The 18,887-nt window shown below is 34.6% G+C and overlaps 1 protein-coding gene across 5 annotated transcripts in view; it reads right to left on the bottom strand.

Moving 5' to 3' along the window:
- The window catches only part of POSTN (periostin), a 48,604-nt gene extending 36,289 nt beyond the window's left edge, over positions 1 to 12,315 (bottom strand). For all 5 annotated transcript variants that reach the window (XM_055140356.1, XM_004604515.2, XM_004604516.2 and 2 more), the window contains exons 1-4: positions 12,188 to 12,315; positions 10,780 to 10,878; positions 3,497 to 3,561; positions 1,006 to 1,163 (exon numbers count right to left, since the gene is read on the bottom strand). In XM_055140356.1, the coding sequence (XP_054996331.1) occupies positions 1,006 to 1,163; positions 3,497 to 3,561; positions 10,780 to 10,878; positions 12,188 to 12,306 (441 nt within the window). In that variant the 5' untranslated portion in view covers positions 12,307 to 12,315. The remainder of the gene's footprint in view (positions 1 to 1,005; positions 1,164 to 3,496; positions 3,562 to 10,779; positions 10,879 to 12,187) is intronic.
- Between the last annotated feature and the right edge of the window lie 6,572 nt (positions 12,316 to 18,887).

Genomic DNA, 18,887 nt, shown 5'->3' with positions numbered 1-18,887 from the left:
CTTCTGGAAGAGTTTTTATTAGATCTATTGTTAAAACAAAGACAAAGGGAAAACAGTGGAAGTGACCCCAAAGGTGATTTGAGATGGGGTCTGACAATCAGAAGAATGATTTCTAAACTCTAACATAAGTTAGCAAGTACATAAAATGTGGCAAGATATTACTGATTACATTTTATTATTTCACTCTAAAGGGAATTAGTAATTCATTTTTATATAAACTGGAAAGTAGGAGTATAATTTCCATTACCAGTTTTAAATATTTGCAATTATAATTTAGTATATTTTATATAAAGACTATGGCCAAAAGTATGCAAAACGAATATATTATTAATAAGACTTTAAGTATCCACGTTTATTTTTAAAAATCCATACAGGCTTTTAGTAACTGATAATTAGAGGAATTAGTAATTCATCTTTATACCAACTGGAAAGTAGGAATATAATTTCCATTACCAGTTTTAGAGATTTGGCAATTATTATAACTCAATATATTGTACATTAAAACTATGGCCAAAAGTATGCAAAACAAATGTATTATTCATAACACTTTAAATATCCACATTTATTTTTAAAAAACTGTCAATCTCAATAGTTCTTTCCCTACATGCATATAATTGAAATAAAAGTCATATTTATATAATAGTTTATAGAAATTTTAAATCTGAGTAGTTTCCTTTATTTCATTTAAGATATGTTAAAATCAAATATATTAATTTACAATAAAAAAATAAAGAGAACAAAGGAAAAATGAGAAGTGGGCTGTTGAACCCATGTATCTGGTCTTAGGTTGTCTTTTATTTTTTAAATAAGTTTACAAAATTACTGAGAAGTTGTTTATGAATATATTAAGATACTTTCTTATTTATACCAAATTACTTATTCTTTGCATCTTGGATATGTATGTATAATATAATAGACATAACATTTTTATTAACTTTCAAGTTTATAAAGCAATACAAATAAAAGAATAATGCCAAAAATATGTTAATAGAAAATATGAATTACAGAATCCAAGTTGTCCCAGGCGTCATTACTTGGTGCAAAGTAAGTGAATGATCCTTTTCCTTCTATCTCTTCCCTCAGTCTTGAGACGTCAGAGTAGTGCTGTGTGGTCGTGGCCCCCACTATGCCCAGGGTTCCATAAACATGATCAATAGGCATAACTGAAAAAAACAGGAAAGGTCTGAGTACCGTAAATATTATTACATTATGTTTGAACTTTACACCATACTTCTCAGTACACTTAAGTGACAATTCTTGCACTACAATTCTCTATATTACAATTTTATATAAGAATTCCCCCCCCATGAGTTCAAATAGTAAAATACTATCAAAAATATTTTTTGCCAATCTTTTGTATGGAAGGAAAATAAGACTTAAATCTGAGATTATATTTAGTCTATTTATGCATCATTCCTGCTTTGTCAGTAATAAGTCACTCAGTTATCATCAGTAAATATCTCAGATTATTCAATTCACTGTAAATCAATTCACTGATCATCAAGAATGACAAAGATGTTTCTTTTTATGTTGTTTTAAAGCTCCTACATAGTAAAATTCTATTACATAGAGATACAATTTTTATATATTTTGGTCCCCTAAAGAAATTGGTAAACCTCATTCTGATTTCAAGGAGGGAACAGATAAAGCATCCAATATATCCAGAATATTTCTACTGAACTTTAGAAAAAAGATGCCTGAATGTCAACCTGATATTTTCTGCAAATCAACTTATTTTTACACTGTGTTTTTTAATATTAATAGACTTGGATTGCATTCATGAGTATATCAAGCTAAATTCTAAATAAATTATAAAATAGAGAAATAGTACATGTAAAGACTCTAAAAGGAGTAATAATGATCAGGTTAAACAGGGCAGAATTCCATGTAAGTCCTCAGCTAAGCTGAAAACACACAAACACTTGGGTCAGCGAGGTTAATACAGGGGTTAAAGCACTTGCCTTACACTTGGCCAGTTTGAGTTAAATCCCTGAACACTGAGTTGGGTTAGATATTACCCAAAATTCAACAGAAAAAGACTACCAATTGCAAAATATTTCAATTGATTCAAAAGTTAACGTGGGGAAATGATATGTCATGGTTAGCTATGATATACGATCTGAAGAGAAACCAGATCAGATTTTGGGTCTGGAGTGATAGGACAGCGGGTAGGGCATTTGCCTTGCATGCAGCCAACCCAGGTTCGATTCCTCCGTTCCTCTCAGAGAGCCTGCCAAGCTACTGAGAGTACCCTGCCCACATGGCAGAGCCTGGCAAGCTACCGTGGTGTGTTCGATATGCCAAAAACAGTAACAAGTCTCACAATGGAAACATTACTGGTGCCCGCTAGAGCAAATGGATGAACAATGGGATGACAGTGCTACAGTGCTACAGCTATGATTTTCTTTTTCCGGGAGACCAGTTTTATTCTGTGGAAAGCACAGAGGAGAAATTTTAAGTCAAGATAAATTTGAAGAGAAATAGTCCAGGTGTTAAGGCACTTGTCTTCCACACTGGTCATCCTCTTTTTCAAAAAATTTATTATTATTTTATAAATGAATCACTGTGAGGGTACAGTTACAGATTTAACTATGATATTCAGCAAAGCTTAACGACCCTAATAAATGAGACATTTGTCTTGATATTCCCTTAGGTGTTTTGACCTACATGGAATTAAGAATAATCTGGAAATAAATTCAGAAAATTATGGACTAGAGGTTTTTAATACATTTGTGGCCCTGAAAGTGCGGATCTCAATGCATATTTTACACTAAGAAAAATTGGAAACAATTAGTGTAGGGAATATTTTGTTGGGGAAGAAAGAGTAGATGGAGAAAGGTGACAACTATCTGGAATAATAGTAGGTGACATATCTTATTTTATTTTATTTTTTTGCTCTTTGGGTCACACCCGGTGATACATAGGGGCTACTCCTGGCTTTGCACTCAGAAATTACTGCTGGCAATGCTCGGGGGACCATATGGGATGTTGAAATTGAACTCCAGTCGGCTGCGTGCAAGGCAAACGCCCTACCCATTGTGCTATGGCTCCAGCTCCGGTGACAAATATATAAATGGATATTGTTTCAAAAGTGAAATGGGATAAAATGTCAGTTATGAGAAACCATTTTTCATTACATGGAAGATTATAACATTTGAGTTGAGTAATTAGAGAAGATGAGCCTTGACAATCAGCATCATCTCTCCAGATAAGCTCAAAGGAAGGGATAACTCATGACAGAATTTTAATTATTGAAAAGAAATTGAACTAATTGAAAGGATGACTAAGCTTCTATGGTATAACTCAAAATCCTATGCAAGAGATTATGATTTCAGACTTAGTCATTATGGCAAGTTTGTGGCTAAAACCAAGTTGCTATTGGAGAGTTGTCAATATGGTAAACACACATGTGCACAGATAGCTTGTCTAAAAATTGAACTATCTCAACTTTTACCTTAAACAAGACAAGTTCCTTATTTAGTGAAAAAAATTTTACCTGCTGGACAGCCTTTCATTCCTTCCATTCTCATATAACCAGGGCAACATTCATATAATACAGTCCTGTACATTGGAAGAAGATTGATATTAAAAGCGTGACAGGGATGAATAGAGACGTTACTGGCGCCCGCTCAAGAAACTCAATGAACTGAATGACAGTGATATAGTGATACAGTGAAAATACTTTAGAATACATATTGACACACATTAGGAGAAATAGTCATTTTTTGCCATGGATTATTGAGCATCTAAAATCAGGGTATTTATGGGATAGGGGGTGGGAGAGATACTGGGTTCATAAGTGGTAGAGAATGGATACTGGTGGAGGGATGGGCTCTCGAACATTGCATGAGGGAAAAACAAGCACGAAAATGTGTGAATCTGTAACAGTACCCTCACTGTGACTCACTAATTAAAAAATAAATAAATTATTATCATTAATAATAATAATAATAAAATCAGGGTATTTTTCCCACTCCTTAATACCAAGATACTTTTATAAGTTTATTTTCTCTCCTTACCCTCAAGGTTTCAAGATCTTGAGTCAAGAGAATGAAGTTTGGTCAAAGCATATGACTTCAAGTCAATTAACAAATCTGGGTCTTAGTTTTCCCAACTATCATAAATATAGTAGACACCATATATATACTTGCAAATCTCAAAATGATACAAAAAAATGAACTCTGACCTCTGCTAATGCCAGGCACAAAATTCAGATCAAAGTGGATTAAAGACATCAATATCAGACATAAATCTATAAGGTACATAGAAGAAAATGTAGGCAGAACTCTCCATGACATTGAAGCTAAAAGCATCTCTAAGGACTGACCACGCAAGTGGAAGCAAACATGAACAAATGGGACTACATCAAACTAAGAAGCTTCTGCACTTCAAAAGAAACAGTGTCCAAAATACAGAAAGAGCCACAGAATAGGAAAAATATTCATCCAATACCCATCTTATAAGGGATTAATATCCAGGATATACAAGACACTAGTAGAATTGTATAAGAAAACAACCTTCAACCCCATCAAAAAATGGGGAGAAGAAATTAACAGAAGTTTCCTCAAAAAAGAAATACCAATGGCCAAAAGGCACATGAAAAAATGCCCCACATCTCTAGTCCTCAGGGAGATGTAAATCAAAACAACAATGAGATATCATCTTACACCACAGAGACTGGTACACTTTCAAAAGAACAAAAGCAACCAGTGGATATGGGAAAAAAGGGAACCTCTTTCACTGTTGGTGGGAATGCAACTGGTCAAGCTTTTCTGGAATACAATATGGACAGTCCTTCAAAAACTAGAAATTGAGCTTCCATATGACCCCGCAATACCACTTCTGGGAATATATTCTGAGGATGCAAAAAAACACAGCAGAAATGACATCTGTACCTATATATTCATTGCAGCACTATTCACAATAGCCAAAATATGGAAACAACCCAAGTGCCCTAAAACAGATGACTGGTTAAAGAAACTTTGGTACATCTACACAATGAAATACTATGCAGCTGTTAGGAGAGACGAAGTCATGAAATTTGTTTATAAATGGATAGACATGGAGAGTATCATGCTAAGTGAAGTGAGTCAGAAAGAGAGGGACAGACACAGGACTGCACTCATTTGTGGAGTATGGAATAACATCACATGAGGCTGACACTCAACGATAGTAGATACAAAGGCCAGGAGGATTGCCCCATGTCTGGAAGACTGCTTCACGAGAGAAGGGGAGAAGGCAGATGGAATAGAGAAGGGATCACTAATAAAATGATGGCTGGAGGAACCAGTTGGGATGGGAGACGCATGCTGAAAGTAGATAGTGGACCAAACATGATGACCTCTCAGTGTCTGTGTTGCAAGCCATAATGCCCCAAAGTAGAGAGAGAGTATGGGGAATACTGTCTGCCTTAGAGGCAGGGGGAGAGTGGGAAAGGGTGGGCATGCCGGGGATATTGGTGGTGGGGAATGTACACTGGTGGGGGAATGGGTGTTTGATCATTGTGAAGTTGTAACCAAAACATGAAAGCTTGTAACTATCTCATAGTTATTCAATAAAATTAATTTAAAAAATAAAAATTTTTTAAATTTTAAAAAATTAAAATATGATACTTTGGAAATCATTTGATAAATTGTAAATGTTAGGAATGTTTATTAGTATAAAGGTATTAGAAACTAGAAACATTGAGATATACATTAGCCTCCCCCTCCTTCATTCCATCAAAAAACACTTTCTTAATCAAAATAACATTATTATTTGGTGGAATTGAGAGTTGTTGTAAATTTGATCATATAAAGTATAACCTTAATTATTTCTATTTATTTTTAGTGTCTTTTAGGTTGAAAAGATAATTTAAATAATTTTACAAAAATGAATTTTTCAAGAAAATATTATCATTATGAGTTAGCAATGCATGTTATTCAAAAGCAAAATTATGGCAATATATCAAAAATTATAATTAATATATCATCAAAATTACTTCATTTGAATTTTTTTAGAACTAGTCCCTATTCTTGTCTAAGTGTCTTTGCTTCTCTCTCTTTTTCTTTAAATAAACACTTCATACTTCCAATTGTATTTACTTTATAATGTAAATAGTAATAATAGTTTAAAATAATTTATATAAAGGACCTTGTTTTTCTACTTTATTGTAAATAGAACTCTGATATTCATTTCTTAAAATTTCATTTCACATTTTCTAAACATCTATATCTAACATAGATATCAGTTTTTATTAAAAATTTACATAATTTTATATTTCCTTTCAATAGAAGATAAAGATCAACCTATGAAATAGCAAACATCTAATAATAATATAAGTAAAAAGAAAATACAAATCATTTTGCATATTTAAATTGATAAACCAGTGTAATGTAGCTAATGACAATTACTACAAACTATTTGGCAGCTTAACAATCATAGAGTTTCTAATTCAGATGTATTTCTCTGTCTCTTTGCTGTTTATGTTAACTCTACTCAAGAATAAATAAAATTTTGGATATATTTAAAAAGAAATAGTATAACTGAATTAGCACAGCGGTTGGGCGTTCGCCTTTCACTCAGCTGACCTGTGTTCGATTCCTCCGCCCCTCTCAGAGAGCCCGGCAAGCTACCCGTTCGTATTGGATATGCCAAAAACAGTAACAATAAGTCTCTCAATGAGAGACATTACTGGTGCCCGCTCGAACAAATCGATGAGCAACGGGATGACAGTGACAGTGAATTGAAAAGAAATTGTATAATAAAAATTAAGGCAAGAACACAATTTGAAAAAATATAATATAATAAATGATATATGCATACAATTTAAATTATCTTTAAAAATTGAAGCACGCTTTATTAATTGGTTATTCATGCTTATTATCTTGAATTTGTATTTATGTATTTAATTTGGGAGGCACACTCAGTGTGGCTAAGGGGTTATTCTTGACTGCACTCAGGAATCACTCCTGGCAGTTCTGGGCAACCATATGAAATGCCGGGAATTGAACTCTGGTTGGCTGCGTGCAAGGCAAATGCCATAGCCACTGTACCATTTGTACCATTATTCTGGCCCCTTTATTTCTTAATGTAGAATTTAAAAGCACAATGTACTTTGTGGATGTACATATGAATGTAGAAATACCTAAAACATGAATGAGAAAAATTTCTGGAATGGAACATTAATTTAAGAATTATTGAATAATTGATAGATAAGATATGGACCAATTAATTAGAAAATGACAATTTCAGATTGTTCTCTAATGTGTAAGTAATTTTGAGAATAGCTTATATTGGAAATATGTACATTTGCATATTTAAATATATAAAATACATATAATTATGTGGGAAACTTATGAAAATTTCATATGTCCCCTAAAACAATTTTATTTACATAGATTCCTCAGATAAATACATTTGAGTATTTTGGGGGTATTTTTTGGTTTTTTTTTTTTTTTGCTTTTTGGGTCACACCCAGTGATGCTCAGGGGTTACTCCTGGCTTTGCACTCAGGAATTGCTCCTGGCAGTGCTTGGGGGACCATATGGGATGCCGGGGATCGAACCTGGGTCGGCCACGTGCAAGGCAAACGCCCTCCCCGCTGTGCTATCGCTCCGGCCCCACATTTGAGTATTTGGATGCAAAGAAATTTATTAAATTTCTTCCACATTATGTATAACATATATTTCAAACAATGAAAAATGAGATGCATATTTTTAGTCCAATAATAATACTACTTGAGGCAAGATATGAATAAAAAGGAAACAAAATTAACACATAACTCAATGATACAGAAAACTGATAAACCAGATATGATAAAATTTCCAAAAAATTTGTTGCAATTTAGCTGGTAGTTGAATAATATCATTTTCTTTGCTAACATATAATTTTTTTGAGAGAACATTTATGCTACACAAAACTCAAAGTTCCTATATGGTTAGTAGGAAAAACAAAAGTTACTATGTATATACATCTTTGAGAATGGGAAATTGATTTTTGTCTTCTGAACAGTACCTAAAATATGGAAATGTTAGCTGAAAATGTATATTTTGTTCTTTAAAGGAAGTCATCAAAATATTCTGTTATTGGGCCAATATATATTGTGGGAAATATTTTAAACCTAGAAAATTTTCTGTTTTTCATTAGATCTGCCTAGTTACTTTCCCAAATCCCCAAAGCAACTGTAAAACAAAAAATAAACATTTCTGTGAACTGATACTTAAAGCCCTCAAGATGTCTTTGGAAATTTAACAGCTGCAAACAAATGGAAAATCACGCATTCTTCCTGTCACTATTATTTATTTCTTTGGCTATTTGCAACTAGCAGCTAGCATTTGTACTTATTGCAAAGCCAAATGTAAATGTGCTGTTGAAAATGAAGATACTTGGGTAAATAACCATTTAACAAAAGAAACACTTATATTTCTGGTAAAAAGTCAGACTTCAAAGCATTTTATATTTTTAATTTTTTTCTTTCTTTTTTTTTAATAGAGGCCAGAAAGAATTTTGGCATTCACTTTGTACAAGTTTGGAATCTTTAAATATATTTGATGGTTAAAGTAAGATTGTATCAAACTACTATAACTTCCAGTAAGGATGTAATAAAGATTTCCACTAAACACTTCAGAATATAGTTTCTTCTTTGTGTAGTTAGTTTTAATCCAAATATGCCAAAAATAGTAACAAAGATAGAACCCCGATGGTCAGGCTACTAACAGGTGCTGGTTTGCAACATGGACAAGATTATGTCAGTAATACTGTAGATTTACTCAGTAATACTGTATATGATACACAAGTCTAGTTGTTTACTGCTAAATAATTAAAATGATATTCTTTAAAGAAAATAGCATCAATTGAGATTCTACTAAACAAATGAGTGAGAACTAGCAGCAAAATCCTGTTGCATCTTAGACCTGTTTTTCCTGGAGAGATACAGTCTGACTAAGGTCTGCTTCAAGTACCTGATTCTCATTTGGAAATTATGACATTCCTATGCATTTAAGATAGGTAGCTCATTAGAACTCCACATAACCATTTGCACTAGTGCTTTAAATTTAAGAACAACCAATATTATAAATTAGTTATTTAGTTAATTCATATTCCTCATCTCATTCGATCTTCAGAAATTCTATATTATTCCACATTCCACAGGTAAAGAAAGACTCTAAGGAATTAAACAAACCATGTTTAATATTTATAGCCATTATTATTAGTTAGGAATAAATTAATAGTAAGTTCCCAATCATTCCACTATGTGAGGTAACAAGAATTCAGTAATGTGCTAAGTAGTTTCTCCTTTAGATATCTTGTTCTGCAGACATCCTTGGGAGCCAATTAATAAGAAGCAAATAGGATCTAGTTTCTTTGTTTGGTATTGGTTTGGGGGTCTTCACCTTTTGTGTTTGGGGGCCATTGCTGGTTCTGTGTGCGAGGGTCACTCCTAGCAGTACTCAGGGGACGATGTGGTACAGTGGATCAAATCCAGGCCTCCAGCGTACAAAGTCTTCAGTAAACCCTTTGAGTTCTCTACCTAACCTTCTTTTGTTTGTTTTGGACTGGGAGTAATATCATTAATCTTTTGATTTGGTAATTTGTATGATTCGACTCCTTCCTTTTAGCTTGAGAAACATAAACCACAAGAGTGGCTCGCAAACTTTGTGTACTCAGAATTATTTTTTTTCAGAGTTATAAATGTTGGTTGGGAAAGTAGAATTAAATATTAAAATAACTATTTTAAATAGCAAAAAAATGATAATTCTATTTTCCTAACCAGTATCTATTGAAAGAATAAGGCAATAAGCTTGCCTATCAAGTAATTAAAAGATGTCCTCCAATATTAAGTTTATCATTGAATTATACAGTGAAGCTAAAGAACAATCATAGAACAATCATGTTTTGGCTATTGAAATAAGCAAGTTAGTTAGTGGTTTGCTTATTTACCACCATTTTGCCACCTGAGAATCTGGCAGGATGGGTGGATTGATGAACTCAATCCACTGATAAATCATAAAATGAGGAGAGGAAATTAAAGTTTTTTTAAAGCCAGGCTGTGGTTAAATGAAGAGGTAGAGTGGAGTAGTTTATAAAGTGTATGAATTACTATAAGCAAAGATTAATTTTGTCCTCAAATGATAATTCAGATTAATTTGTTCATTGGGCCCAATTTCAATAAAAAGAGAAAATGGAGCCATAGAGAGTAATGCGTTTTCTTTCTTTCTTTCTTTCTTTCTTTCTTTCTTTCTTTCTTTCTTTCTTTCTTTCTTTCTTTCTTTCTTTCTTTCTTTCTTTCTTTCTTTCTTTTTAACTGAAACACAATGAGAAACAGTTACAAAGCTTTCATATTTGAGTTTCAGTCATACAGTGATCAAACACCCATCTCTCCACCAGTGTACATTTTCCACCACCAATGTCCCCAGTATCCCCACACTTTTCCAACTCTCTCCCTGCCTCCATGGCAGATATTTGTCTGTGGTAATTTATTTTTCTTAAGCTAAATGAGGGTCCAACTAAGAAATAACATAGTCAATATCTCCCTTATTCTATAACCAATCACATTGTTCTGTGACTTGTCTACTTTGGGACTTTATAACAGAGATTCAGGAATAATGAGAATTCCAGAAGTGTAGGGGGGGAATTAAGGATAATGTCTTTATTCATATATGTAATGCATTTTTTTTCAAAAAGAAATCACATTTTTGGAGAGTATTTTCAAAGAGAATGGTGTGGGAGCCAAAGGAAGGCATAGGCATCACAGTGTTGTCCTTAAAGTTGGCACCTTGAGAAAACACAGGGACTTACGTTTTTTTTCCACAGATGGCACCTTGATACCAGTTCCTGCATGTGCTGAAATATTTCTTTTTGGTGCCCAAAATCTGTTGAAGGGCACAGACATTTGGACTGAAAAATAGAGGGAAAAAAAAAGGGAATTAGTGTCCTAGTGATGACAACACATACAGGTCAGATGTTAAGAAAAAGAAATGTGAACATATGGACTACATTTTCAAAGTGTGCATAACAAATATGATTTTATTTTTGCCTTTTGGGTCACACCTGACGATGCATAGGGGTTACTCCTGGCTCTGCACTCAGGAATCACTCCTGGTGGTGCTCAGGGGACCATATGGGATGATGGAATTCGAACCCGGGTCGGCTGCGTGCAAGGCAAATGTCCTACCCGCTGTGCTATCACTCCAGCCCCATAACAAATATGATTCTTGATTAAATCTAACTAGAGTCCATGGAAAAGAGAGGGTGAGACAAAAAGAGTGAGAGAGAGAGAGAGATTATTCAGCCCTGAGGTAAGAATGTTTCAATGTTCACATAACAGAAATACTTAAACAGTATTAAGATTTAACATAATTTTTGTTTTTATAAGTTGTCTTAGTTTTAACCACAGATAATCTCTGACTCTTTTAAAACCAACCACACTCTTTCGAAGTGGGTGTGGCTTTATGATTCTCTGGAACAATGAAGATCAGAAGGAAAAGAAACAAGTTTTGCCACATTCAAAAATAGCATTTTCATACTATTTTTTAGGTAACTAATCACTGGAGTAAATGAGTACTACAGTAAACTTAAATAATATGGCTTCACAAGGAAAAATATTTATTAGTGTAGAAATAGTATATCAGAACATTTCTGCCAGAATTTTAAGTGATTATTTCTCTTAAATAATTTAGTCATATTTGTAAAGTATGGCAAGAATACATTTGAATATTGTGAAAATTCCTTTAAGACATAGGAAGAAGTTTCAAGATTCATTTAGAAAAGGTTATAAATGTTTCCATAAGTGACTAAATATGCCTGATAACTTTAAGTCTGCTAAGTTTTTAAATTATCTTTGCAAATTTTACATACTTACATGTGAACAAAGCTGCTTACATAATCTCTAACCATATATTTCAGATTTTAAAAACTTCATTCAAGATTTTTTGAAGGCAACAAACACACATATAAGCAAGCTATAAAGAAATGCTGTTAAATTTGTTAATCAGGATTATAAATATATCATGTTCCATCAAAAGAAATTGCAAAAAGTTGTTTTGAAAATGCATGTACTAACACAGAATATTATTACTTATTTCTTCTTATTTTTTAATAAGAAAATCCTCTGAGGTATATATTTGGAGTTTTATGTGTAACTTGTAACATACGACCAGCTAAGGAAAATAAAATAAAGGCTTTTAAAAGCAAACCACTGACTTACCCCTGGTCCCGGCCTCTGATGCGGCTATGAGCCAAGATCTTGTCATAATAACCATTGGCAGTTGCAGGGTTAATGACAACCAGCAAAAACAGAGAACATATCTGTAAGAAAGGAGCCATCTTCAGTCTCTTCGCTGCAGTTAGTCACGAAGAGAACTGGCTGCACAGGCTTTAGAGCTCTGAGTTTATATACATGCCAGAGTTGGGGGAGGGAACAATACATCAACCTGGGAATCTGAACTCTCTCCCAAAAAAACATCAGCAGCTTTAACTTGCCAGCTCAGAGCTGCTTACATTGGTTACATTTGCTAAAAACATTGTCTCCTTTCCTTCTCACTCTGGGAGATATTTATCTTTACAGTATTTAAATTTCTCTTCATTTTCAATAACTGACTTACATGTTCTATTTCAGTTTTTTTCTTTTAAAATGCAGAGGTTTTTATGAAAATAATTTGGTGTGGCCTTCAAGGAACATGCTGCAATGGATTCTTTCAAAAGTACATACTCCTGTTCAATGAGATCATTATTTGATCTTATCATATCTTGCCACATTCAATTTACCATGAGAACTCCAAAGTTGTTATTTTGCACCAGAATACAAAGGAGGATGCAAGTTTTATGATTACAGGGGAGTCATGGCTGCTGATTAAAAGCAAATGTTGAAAAGATTTAGAACTGGCAGAAAATATGAAGTAAGTATTTCAATTTGCTGACACAGCATGTAAGGAGACCACTTTTTTTTTTTTTTTTTTTTTGCAGTTCTACTATACTAGGAAGATTAGTTAACCTTGACTTTTCAATTTCAAGGAACAGAGTTAACATGATTTTACTTCTGGCAAGTTGCTTTAACTTTTGAAGTGAAGCAGAAAAGAAAAAGATTCATCTTCATTGCTATTTTTATTGCATTCTTCACAGGATCTCATTTCTAGGAAGCTCATGTACTGAGATTTCCTGGACAAATGCTGCCCCTACTGGAAACAAGACAGACTTCACTGCTTGCATGATCATTAAACATAGGGATACCTCCAGAGCCAATCTTCAGTTTTTGTCAGAGTAGCTAACATGTCTTAATATTGTACTATATACTTGTTGGTCAAATAAAGGTACAGTCTCACCAGCCCACACATAAGTTGAACGTTCAGGACCCTTTGGATAAAACAGATTCGAACGCTGTAATTCCACAGTCAATGAACTGATAAAGGCAACAAGAACCCAGGATGGCACAAGTTACTTTCCTAAAGTAAATGCAATTCCAGTGTCTTGTCACAGAGCCTAATATTTGGCTTTTTTTATTACTGCAAATTATTGTTGCAAATGTAGCCCTTTGTAACAGCCTAATAATGTTGTTACCCCACCTACCCAATCAGGTTGTTTGGAATGGATTCTCCAAGTTGCCCAGTTTAAAGGGCTTATAGGGAATGTGGGCTGGAGTGATAGCACAGCGGGTAGGGGGTTTGCCTTGCACGCGGCCGGCCCGGGTTCGATTCCTCCGTCCCTCTCCGAGAGCCTGGCAAGCTACCGAGAGTATCTCGCTGCATGTCAGAGCCTGACAAGCTACCCATGGCATATTTGATATGCCAAAAACGGTAACAAGTCTCACATTGGAGACATTACTGGTGGCTGCTTGAGCAAATCGATGAGCAATGGGTGACAGGGAATGTGGGATCAGATGAGAGAAGATTCAGATATCAGGAGAATTTTGCTAAGCCAGCTGTAGTATTTAGTCTTTGGGTACTGAAATAATTCTATAACCACATGTTCATGAGGAAAACATATAATAAAATAATAAATTCTGGAATATAATTTAGAGACCTCTTTCCATTTTCAAACCCTTGATGCAAAGGCATAGAAAATCAAAAAAAGCAATTCAAAAGAATAACTAAAGAGACGAAGTGAAGCGTAGTTAATATTTTTTGATGATTGCTTTTAGAAAGAATTCTATGAGTTTATTATTTTTATCATTGCTGGGGGGCACACAAACAGCTGTGCTTAGGGTTTATTCCTGGCTCTGCATTCAGGGGTAACTCCTGGCTTGTTTCAGGACCATGTGGAGTTCTGGGGATTGAACTGGGTCAGGTTTGCGCAAGTCTAGAGCCATACCTGCTGTACTGTCTCTCTGGTCCTTTATTTATGTTTATATAAAAGTTTGAAAACCTCTATTATATATCTCTGTCTGCTTTGCATTACATTTGAATTGCTTTTAAATTCTGCAAATAATTACTGGGTTAGTAATTTCTTGTTGGTAGGATGAATAGGCTATTTTATAAAAATCAGATATAACGTAAAAAATTAGCTTATAGACATTACTGATCACACACATATGTACACATTGTATCATAAATTATTTTCTAAGATGCAACACTAGATTTTGGAAATACAGAGGAGTGAATCACACTTAAAATGCATGTATCCCTCCCAGGTCATCACTATACTTTACAAATTATGTACTCTTTGCAGGATGTTCACTAGTATTAATGAAACTTATTGAGACAGCAAGAATTTATGATAGTTTTTCCACATGAAGCTCACTTCTGGTAGATAAAAGGGGGTTGGCTAGAGAAAAAGAAAAGTGGCATACAGAGAAAGAGATAAGAGATATAAACTTATGTAATATGTATATAATATATGTTGAGTAAAGGAGTTTTGAAAATATAGTTCAGAATAATATAAACTTGACAATGAGAGGGTGAAGAACACATTGATAATTACCTCACATGTTATCTACTGTCTTAATAATTACTTTAGTAAATTTAAGCTATATTGATCATTTCCAAAAAGCAATTTTGATCTATTTCTTGTGACAACTAATTTATCTGCTGGGTAAAATCCCTTCTGTTTTCAATGACCTCCGTTCATCTATTCCTTCAGTGTTCTGAAGGGGCAAGAAACTGTATGAAATGAATAGTGAAAATGGAAATGGATCTGGATTTCTACATGTGACTGGTCCATTTTGGTAGCAGATTATCTTGCATTACTTGATCCAGGTTTCATCCCCAACGTCACAGATGGTTCTTGTGCATCACCAGGAGCACATACCTAGGAGTAAACCCTAAACACAGCCACATATGATCCTCCAAATACATATTGTGGTGTGAGCTCATGCAATAAAAATTAGTGTTAAATTTGAGTTTCTTCATCTCTCCAACCTGACCTTTATATTGTTAACAAGTCCTGTGGAAGTCAGTAAAATATTTATACTTAGATGAGTAACATCAGGAATTCTTGAAGTTGAGGCTCAGCCTGTGCACCTAAACTAGAAATAAATTAAGAAGCTGGAAAACATTCTAAGGGAAGGAAAATTTTAGGGCTACATATAAAAACATTATATAATTGCACCACAGAAGCTGGCACAGACTCAAAGTATGATATATATATATATATATACATATATGCTATATAGTGGGGGAAAAGTCCAAGAAACTCCTATTGTTAGGTTCTGAGTTTTAGATAATCTAATTCCACCCTTGAACCATAGTTGACATAGTTTGGGATAGACTTGGGGAAAGAAACTTTTTCAGAGAAAAGGAAGGAAAAATAGTCTATGTTGTAAAGAAAAGACTGAAAAAAATATTGGAAGGAAAACAACTCTCCTTACAGAGCTCTGTTTGACTTAATTTTTTTCTCTCCCTCACTCCTCCTCATCATAGGACTTGACTCGTCTTTATGAGAGGATCCTGACCCTGGGTTGGCAGCATAATCTTTTTAGTAGTTTGGAGATTACCATCTTGGAAATTTAATCTGACTTTGAGGGTTGCAATGTCTGACCTGGAAATGTAGGTCACTAATGGAATACAAAATGGTTTATTATGCAACCAAAGGAAAAGAAAGTGTCTGAAAGACAGAGACCTTTGTTTCCAGCTATCAGGATTCTAATTTATTGGTTATTTACAAATAATCTTGTGAATCTTAGTAGCAAGGAGCATAGCCTCTGGAGGCTGAAGTTACTGTAATATGACGCTTATAACCAACCTCAAGTCTTGCTCTGCATTCCCTAGGACACTACCTAGATTTTACAATCCTGAATATGGAAGCTAAGATTATATATATATTTTTTCTTACAATAGAATTTTCTTGAGACTAAATGATTCAGAATTATTTATCCAGAGCTTGTTCTAAACCCCTGATTCTTAACACATCGCTTATAATATCTTAAAAACATTTATTGGGGTCAAAGAACTAACTCAAATGACTATACACATGCCCCGAATGTGTAAGACTCTATGTCTTTTTCTCATGTTTGTAAATTTATAGATCTACATGTCTGATCCCTTGTTCCACATGTCTCATTGTCTCTTACAGTACTGCCAGGAATGACCCCTTTAGACCAAAGCAAAGCAAAGAAAAGCAAAACAAAACATAACAAAACAAAAGCATTTTTCTATCTCTTTGCTTTCCTATGGGTCTATTTGCAAACTATATATAATAGAATTACTTACAAACCACGTTAAGTCCCTGAAGTAATTGCTACACTAGAGAAAAAAAAATGGGGGATCTCACTCTCATCTTCCATTCCTTGGGTGCTGATATAAGTGATATACTGAAATGAGAGATTAATGAGCAAAGAGAATATTTCATACACTAAGGACCACAAGATATGGAAATGAATGAATGGAATTGTTCGTTTCATTTATAACTTTTTGTTTTGTTTTGTTTGGGGGCAACACCTGGGATGCTCAGGTGTAACTCCTGGTGCTTCCCTCAAGAATTACACCTGGCAGTGCTCATCAGACCACAAGGGATATTTGGGGACTGAAACCAGGGTGACCACATGCAAGACAAACATTCTACCTGCTATGCTGTTGCTCCAGTCCCAGCCAGTTTATAAGTTTTAAAACATTTTGGGGAGGGTAGGAGGGCCACACTGACTAAGTTCAGGCTGAGTTCATACTCCTGACTCTTTGATTAAGGATCACTCCCTGCTGTGTTCAGGGAACCATATGCCTTGGTGGGGATCAAACCCAGGTTGACTGTGGACAAAGATAGTTCAGTGGGTATAGAACTATCTCTTTTGCTCTGAAGAGATATACCCACTGAACTATCTCTTCTGCTCCAAATTTTCTCATTTTTTCCTAAACAGAAATAAACAATAAATTGGTAAGAATAGACAGGCAAAAACATAAAAATAACGGACAGGCAAAGAAACTCTTGAAAGTTGATCTATAGGAGTAATTTAGTGAGCTGTTTAGAGCTTCAGCGCTACCTAATAAGCTGGCTGTCTCTGCAGGAAAGGAATCTTTCATATTGAAATTTATTTTATACTTTCAGGAGAGAGAAGGGGGCTGTGTGTCAGACAATTCTTGCTTTTATCAAAAAGGTTAGGGCATTGCTAGTTTTCAAACCATTTCTTTAATTATAAATAATATAGTACTTAAGACAAGTCGATCTGCAGCCTAATACCACCCTGCAGGTCCACTCACCTTGACCAGTAAATGTTTCAGACTTCCTGTTTCTGGGTTTGCAGTTATAGAAACTGAAATTCCGCAAAAACCTGGTCGGTTATCTTTGTTTCTTCTGAATAAGGGAATAAAATTCTTACTAAGCCAACACAAGAAATTTAATTAGATCAAGCAAAAATTAAATATGGTGTTTTTAATCTCCTAAAAATATTTATAAAGCGAAAATAAAATTGAATATCAGTGGCTGATTTAAAGAAGTCAAAAGGGCACTGTGTAGACTTGTATACATGTGGCTGACACACTCTGAGTTGTGGGACCACAGGTCCTAGTACTATAATTCCAATAGGTTTCCTCCAACTATTCCCAGAATTCTGGACACTTCAGCTTAATGTAGCAGAGACATATAGAGAGAAAGAGATGGCTAACTTATTTTTCCCTCATTTAATAACATCTCAAGTAAACATTCAAGAATCTCTTATGCAATCCCATTTAGAAGTACAGAGGCTTTCTGTAATAAATGCAAGTAAACTGACATATTTCCCATATGAGTTGATTTTATTTTTCAGGAACCTATCAACTTTTTAAGTAGCAGAGTAGCCCATTGAAAGTAGATACGGCACCATCTATCCAATCTTCTATTGATGGGCATTTAGCATGACTCCATGTTTCAACAATGTGGTTGATACTCCCATGAACAGAACAACAACCACAGTAGTTAAAAGAGATATAAGGGAGGGGCAGTAAGAAATATAGGCAGAAGAATCTTTTGTTGATGGGATGACATGGTAGCTTTGATGAAAGAAATGTTAAGAATTATTTGTGTGCAGAAGTTGAAGCATCATCCATTAATGCCTTAGTATTGTACACTAATAACAAATCAATGAAAAATCCTAACAAGTGATAGATTTACTTTAGCACAGGACTAACTATTCCATAGCTTAACTATTTATTGCTTAGGACTTTAAGAAAATTTAAGTTAGCTGATTATTAGCAGCTTTTCATAACAGCAGTATTTACTTGTATTTCTAAGGAGACATCTAGTGGACAAACTAGAGTATGCAGTGCTTTAATAACAAACCAATTTTAAACTGCTAAATTTTGATTAAAAATTTTAGTGAGCCTTTTGGACCCGGCTGTGGAGCGAGCACGATGGAGGGGCCCGAGGGAGCGCACTCGGACCCCAAGCAGCCCACTGAACTAATTCCGGCATGGGACCAGAGACCCTACGGCGTGCTGAAGCAGTGGGACCCGGGCATCCCCCAATTCTTTTAACCTGTCTCTCTCTCAACTCCGCCCTCCTGAGCA

Source organism: Sorex araneus, chromosome 1, assembly GCF_027595985.1.
Source record: "Sorex araneus isolate mSorAra2 chromosome 1, mSorAra2.pri, whole genome shotgun sequence".
NCBI lineage: Eukaryota > Metazoa > Chordata > Mammalia > Eulipotyphla > Soricidae > Sorex > Sorex araneus.
This window is presented reverse-complemented; position numbering and strand designations above follow the sequence as displayed.